Genomic DNA, 7,299 nt, shown 5'->3' with positions numbered 1-7,299 from the left:
GATGTCAACCGGTGGAATAGACTTGTGTGAAAACTACCCCGTACCAAAAAACAGGTGCTCCCCCGGTACCACAAATGTTGGCCCTATTATTCTTCACCCACCGAATCGTGCTTTTGCACAAATTTTGCCAAAATGTCGGATGTAAATTTGGTTCGTTTTTCTTATGTTCCCGACCTCCCTTCTTCCATTCCCACCCAGTGTGTCTCCCGGTGCCCCTCTCCCCTAGCGGTCCCCCTCTTCGTGTCAGGTAGTTTTGGGGATCGTGTAATGAATTTTCTTTTAACTGCTATTATTATCATTTCCCTTCATGGTACGGGTGCATGGGTTCGTTCGTTCCCGTTTTGGCAATGCTGTTCATTTGAATAATTTCCTCTTTTATAGGTTTAGTTTTTATTAGCGAACAGTACCCTAGCAGGGGCTCGAAGCGGACAGGCACGGGTCGAAAACAGAAGAAGACATAAAAATTCATTACCAACATCCGATATTTCGCTCTTTTTTGTTGCCTCTTGTCATTTGCTCTGTGGACCGGCTCGACATGCTGGGGCTCAGTTGTAAATTGGAGCTTCTTTGAGATGTTATTTTTCTTTTGTGAAATGTTTCTATTTCTATTTTCCCCCATCAATCGTTTTTTATTTGAAACCAAAAGGAAATGAGCCTATTCTGGTTCTTTTCTAATGCAAATTTCAATATCCTTCACAGTTGTTTCTCGATGGACGACACAACCGTGTAAAGAATGCTTGGTTGCTAGCAGTAAGGACTGTTCCTCAGGTTTGTTTAATGAAAGGATGATCATATTATTTCCACATTCCCAACGCAAGTGGACGGAAATCTTTAGGCTGCACGCTTCTCAATTAGTAACGCACCGGTACGCACCAAGTCCTTCACACGATCCTGATCGTTTCTCACTGGTGACAATACAGTGCACACACCGTTTCGTTTCGGTTCGAACATAATTACACCGAGGGTCCTTAAGCAGCGTACATAATGGTGAACCGTGGCGCGAATAAAATGCGAGACTGCATGGAATTGTTGTTGTTTTGCAAATCTTTGGCCACTCCCAGGCTACTCAAGTTTGGTTGAAGTGGTATCGATTTGTAATGCACACAATATTATGATTTACGGATGCTTTTGCGGTGCATTGTCGAACGGGTGGGTTGCACCCACTTCTGGTGGGAAAATTGGGTGGGAAATTATGGACTGCAAAGGAAATGCAACATGCGTACTGATTTGTTTCGTTCAATAATCCATTAAGGATTAATGAATGTACTTCAACTGTTATTAAACTTGGTAGCAACATGAAGGAAGTTCGCCGTTATTGTATTTCAGGCGCCTATAAAAAAAATTGATCGTATATAGGATTAGACTGAATGCATTTAAGCGTATTACACCGTGTTAAAAGATAGAAGAAGGACGTAAACTTTTTTCCCCAAAAAAACAATAAATATATTTTAAAAATTCTATTCCTCTTCTAAAAAGGTTAATCGAATAAGAGAAAGTAAATGAAGAGATCAAAACAAAATTTTGACCAAAAGAAATATAAAATCTTGCTAAATTTTGTCACAAAGCTATCCTTCTAATATTTTATGTTTACAAATGTCCTTCCACTCACGATCAAAACATCGCACTGAACAGTAACACAAATAAATTACCCACCTCACAAACCTCCTCAACGGATGAGTTACTTCCAAAACGAGTGCCCATTTGCAAACCTTCAACCCGAACCATAAATTATCGGTGAATTGCATCAAAACGCAACGCACGTGACCCGCGAACTCACAGCATCTCCAACGCTGTCTTCGCACGCGACCATCCCAGCCATTTGCAAGCGGCCACCACCCAGCGAGAAGAACTTCGACACAATCGAACTCTTTAGACGGAGCCACGTGGCCAACAGAAGTGATACCAACAAAAAAGGATACGAACTTCACCAGGAAATGCACATCACTGACCCCTGGGTGAGGCTGACATAAGCTTTTTTGCCGTTTGAACCACCTATTTCCTTCGGTTCGAGTGAAGCATGGCTGGGATCGATTTCAATATTGGGCACCACAAAAAGAGGCCCATCCTGAAACAAGCGCTTGCAAGGGTGCAAGTGGGGATTGGTGTACGCCGACCCACCAAACCGTGATGTGTATCGATCGGAACTTGTCTTTGTTTATCGGTTTTGTTTCGGGATTATAAAAAGCATTTTCCTGTGGCGAGGTGTGCGTTCAAAGTACCAATAAAGTGATAGTAGCCTCGTAGTAGTAGCAGCGGTATTGGTAGTAGAAAGTAAAAGTTCAGGCACAACAAAAAACACTGAGGATCATAATTTTTTTGCTTCCTACCTTGTTTCTCACTCTGTACCCAATTTCCCGAGAGTAGAAAAAAAACTTTAACTAACGGAACAATAAAAATGCCTCGTGTAGCGCTTTCCCCCTTTTGCGTAAAAGGACACCGGCGCTAGACCGCGGGCCAGACAAAAGGCCATCATCGGCGGAAGTTGTGCTGCCTGCTTTTCCGTTTACGGTGGGAAAGAAAAGCGGACTGGAGTGAAGGGACATTTTTATTGTTGTTGTTGCGTATCGGGAGACGAAACGTTCAATCCCTCGTACGGATAATACATCGTCCATGCGTAGGGGAAGCTTCCTTTTTTTACTTCGGCATGTTTGACGCATGGTAAGGGTCGATGGTTTCTCGTTTCGCTTGGGGAAGATGGTGATTGTGGCGGGTGCGAGAAAACAGCCCAGTTTTTCCACCAGTTCTCCTGCAATAGTGTCAATCCAAAGGGATGGAAAGGGAGTAGATCTAGCAAGAAACTAGGGAGTATCTGTTCGATAAGCCGATTGTTAATAGGGTCATGTTTAGATGTGTTTATTGATAGTGTGCTTCGAGACTTTGGGACGAGCCGCAACGCCTGAATGTATGCACACGGGAAAGTGTGATATGAGCGGGGATTTGTTTGCGTCGCAGAAAAACCGAACCATTCTGCGTCCTGCGCTGGTAATTGATAGGGTGTAGCCTATCAAATTGTTTAATTGGCGTGAAGGTACATGTGTTTTCAGAGCCTACGCTGGTACGCGGAAGTGAGGGAGAAGAAAAGTACACAGGATTATCGGTGACACGCAACATAATCTACTGTTTACGAAGCGTTTAGTGCTCGATTTTTGATACGGTCAATAAAAATAAACCACAAAACATCGTTTTTTAACTGACTGACTGGGTTCTCATACCCTACAGTAATGGGATTGTTTGTGTAGTTTATAGAGCAAAATAATAATGTCCCAAGGCACTCTATCAGTTAAGGTCAGCTTAAGGTATTTTCCATACACTTTTGATGGAAATTTATATCTGAGTTGAATCATTATTGCGATTAGCGAATATTACACGTTTACCTCCCACAATGGCTACCGATATTGCTATTTGTCGAATTATCTTAAAAGGAAACATGCGCATTGGGTCGATGCTCATTACAAAAGTGTTGAATTAGGCTTTAGAAGCTACGCTCTATCAGATTGGACAAAAATCTCGTTATGGTATCGCGGGGCAGTCTCACCAACATTTATTATACTAGCAAAATATCCTTGGATCTTTAGCGTCTACTACTTTAATTTCAAAGTAGTCGTACTAGTCACCAGTGTAAATCTATTTAAGATTTACATTCATTTATAAGTCGCTGAAGTCTCTGTCAGTAGCGAAATCTTCTTTTACAAGCTGATCTTGCATCGGACTTACCTTGTCGGGACTTGACGTCCACCGGAGACTCTAGGTTCTGGGACAGGATTGATGACGGTGTCGAGGTGGTTGTGGGCGACTGTGTTGAGGACACCAGGTTAAGATTACCGGATCCTAGCAGATCGTTGCGGTGACGTTGACTTGCCAGCCCGTTGCCCAACAAATTCGAGGGTGACACGAGTGAGGTTGCGTTTATAACGCTGATGCTACTACTACCAGCACCTGCTCCACTTGCTCCACCACCTCCTGCACTACCTCCACCACCGCCACCACCACCTCCACCACTGCTGGCACTGGTGTTAGCGCCATTTCCCGTGCCACTGCCAGCGTTACTACCGCTGACGTTTAGTACACTGCCAGCGTTACTGGAAGCGTTAGTGTTGGCAGGGTTGCTTTCAGCGCTAGCATTACCATTCGAGACAGGGTTTGTGCTAGCCGTGCCATTGTTGCTGCTATTATTATTGGCGGTGTTGTGCGAAATAACGTTTTCGAGCGATTCCGTCAATCTTGGCGAAGAATAAATGTCGCTGCATCCAGTAAAATTAAAGAAGGAAGTTTAAGGAAAATTTAACATACATATTAACATTAAGAACTAGACGCATTCCACTGATCATTACCTAAATGCGCTGGAACTGCCGAGGAAAGATGTCCTATCCTGTAGGGCAGCTTTAGCCTTCTCTACGCTTTGTTTTAACTGTTCGAATGTTGACTGGTGGAACCGGTACGAACCCCAATCGGTGCACTGTGTCAAGCCGAGACAGTCTTCCGATTTCACTTGATGTGTTACGAGCGGGGAAGCTCCCCGTTTCAGATCCAGCGCCGTCTGATATGAGCAGGAGCTTTCGTACATTTTGCTGCCGTACTTTCGCTTGACCCTGAGAAAATAAACGACCGAAAAAATGGGACATTGTAACGGAAGTATTTAATGTATCGATATCTACGGAGTTTCCTGTAGCAATATTGGGTCCTTTTCTATTTATATTCCACTGATACTGATGCTGGCATGTTTTGGGGATCGTTGAAATCATCCAGCTCTTTAATTAAGCTTGTAAGTACGAGTCGTACACTTTAATCGTTGGTAAGAAGCGTCGGTCCTGCTCCACGTACTACACAATGCCTCATTGCGATAAACAAGTAGATAAACTTAACGGTGCCCCGTGCTCGGTAACTCTGATGATAAATGCCCATCTGCCATTTTACGACCAGCAGCTACCAACAAGTAACAAGAGCAACGAGAGCCTACCAGGCAACTTTGCGCGTGTCCAGGGTCCACTTCCTCCGAGGGGTCGTCCTCCGAGGCGCTCGTCACTATCATGAATATTCAAAATACCACCGGAAGCGGAAAGTTTGATTTACGTGCATAAATCTCCTCACGCCACGCTTGACTCGATTCGCCTTCCCATCGTGTCTTTGTGCCGGTGTTGGTTCGCGTCGGGATGAGATTGGACGAGTGTCTTCCCCGTCGCGCACGTTGCGTTTGCCTTCAACCATCCAGAAGCACATCCTCCGAGGAAGTGGACTCGATCCATTGAACCTTTTGCGTCCAATGTGCGGACGTTCCGGGACTCGGTTGAACGGGCGTTTCATTTAATGATCATGAAAGGAAAATGTATGCACCGACTTCCGCCCAACTTCGGTCGGCCCGGTTTTGTGCAGGATATGCGTGCATTCGCGTGTGTGGCGGTACTCGCCTTTCTGCAATGGGTTTACGTCGGCATGAAGCAAATGAATTGGAAATTTGAATCACCGAATGGTTGGCGATTAGCACCGACAGATAAATCCCAACCGACCGGCTAGAAATGACCGTCCACCGAAGTGATGTGCGAGGCACAGGCGGAGGCTGCGGATGAATGGACCATAAAGGGTGGGAACGGTTCACAAGCGTTACAATCGTTGGTTGTCGTTGTAATGTAAGATAAATCCGCTTCAATTATGCGGTAAGCTTACACGGGACGGTACGAAGCGGGTTTCGAGTGTGGATGTCATTGGGGAACTATCAAGGATCAAACTGCGTTATGTCATAATGGGACTGTGCGAGCAATGATGGGGTAAATTTAATTAACTATAAAGGTAATTTAGCTAGCGCTACCAATGTTCCATGCTGAGCAACAACGTTTGTGACTCGATTGAAAGCTAGAGCAGAGCGAAGAAGATACGGAAAATGAGAATCATTACAGTAACATATTATGTTTATATCTTTTCAACCTCTCATTTATAAGTTTAAGTTACTATAAATCACAGTAAAATATGCAATAACGTTTTAGTAAATTGACGCACTGGCTGAGCATTGACTGAAGTTGCACAGCATAGTAACTTTACAGAATAGAGATTTTAGGGGTGACCGGTGTTGTATTCGTAACCGCACCAGGTCAGGACCGGTATAAATTTCCATCCGGACCAATTCCCCGTAGCATGGACTTGACTGTGCGGCTACGTAGTAAAATTAAGTCTAGTAAGCCAGAAATGGCAGGCATGACCTAGATGGTCGTTACGCCAAGAAGAGAGAATAGTGATCTATATTCGATATTTCGAATAAGCAATAAATTTGTACTGAACAATTACAGTTTATTTTGCTAGCTTTAATAAGTGTTATGCTTTTTTACCTCATGATTATAAATGTATTGCTTTTTTTGTACTACTAGAACAGATCTTTTTTATCCGTCTATATGTGGGTACTGTTAACACTGAGAGCTACATCGCTAACTACTCGAGATCGGTCACGGTACCGTACATTTCTAAAGCCTTTTGAACACACGAAAATATTTGATCACTACCTAAACGAACCGGCGTACTTTCACAACAGAACACATTCGTTTGCCGGTGTGATCGCGAAGCAACTGCCCCATGTCACATGGCCGGCCGTTCCGGGAACGGAATTCCAGCAGCAGCAGCATAGAAATAAAATGTCAACATACTGTCCTACTCAACAAGTGCGTCGTTGGAAACACGCCCGCGCACACGACTTTAGTTTGCGCTTTGCCACATGCAAACCACAATCACAACAACAATAACAACAACCAACCACGCGTTGCACAAACAAAACACAGGCCAGCTCGGGCAGCTCCAAACGGTCGACAACCACCCATCGCTGTGGGTTTGCGTTGACCCGCGGTCTGAAGGCATTTGCAGCGCAAGCTGTTTTGTTGCACAATTGAGTGCTTCCGGCACCGGACATAAATCGAATTTTCAAACACAAACACCACAGGCCGCCGGTGCGCCTCTTCGGGTTTGCTGGTGCGTGTGATACGTCTATGGCTTATCACGTACATGCAAATGCACAATGCAACGATCGCGTTCACCAGAGAGGGAGTTGTTGAGTAGCGTACGTCATCTTGAAACACTTAAATGGATACACAGTGTGTACTAATAAACAGAAGAAAATTGTATGTAATTTAACATAATAAACAAAAATTAAACGAAATCCTAGTTAAGTTTAAAGGTTTATAGATTGTATAAACCTACACCATGTTTTTTTCATATTATCCATTATCCATCCATATAAATTTTATCTTAGTACGGTAAAATATATCAATACTTATTCAAATAAATCGCTACCCAATTAACAAGGAAATTATCTCAAGGAAC

The 7,299-nt window shown here is 43.8% G+C and overlaps 1 protein-coding gene across 1 annotated transcript; it reads right to left on the bottom strand.

Moving 5' to 3' along the window:
- Positions 1–3,667: 3,667 nt before the first annotated feature.
- On the bottom strand, positions 3,668–6,322 carry LOC128303097 (dachshund homolog 1-like). Its single transcript, XM_053039950.1, has 3 exons — positions 6,318–6,322; positions 4,332–4,589; positions 3,668–4,241 (listed from the first exon to the last, which is right to left on the bottom strand). Exons 1-3 carry the CDS (start codon positions 6,320–6,322, stop codon positions 3,668–3,670), a joined length of 837 nt encoding a protein of 278 aa, XP_052895910.1.
- Between the last annotated feature and the right edge of the window lie 977 nt (positions 6,323–7,299).

This window comes from Anopheles moucheti, chromosome 3 (genome assembly GCF_943734755.1).
Source record: "Anopheles moucheti chromosome 3, idAnoMoucSN_F20_07, whole genome shotgun sequence".
Taxonomy (NCBI): Eukaryota; Metazoa; Arthropoda; class Insecta; order Diptera; family Culicidae; genus Anopheles; species Anopheles moucheti.
The sequence above is the reverse complement of the archived record's forward strand: the minus strand, read 5'-3'. Positions and strand labels throughout refer to the sequence as shown.

Bases quoted from the DNA above. Each gene is read 5' to 3' on its own strand.
- LOC128303097 (XM_053039950.1), bottom strand. The intron at 4,242-4,331 runs GTAATGATCAGT...TACTGGATGCAG, and splicing joins GGCAGTTCCAGCGCATTTAG to CGACATTTATTCTTCGCCAA.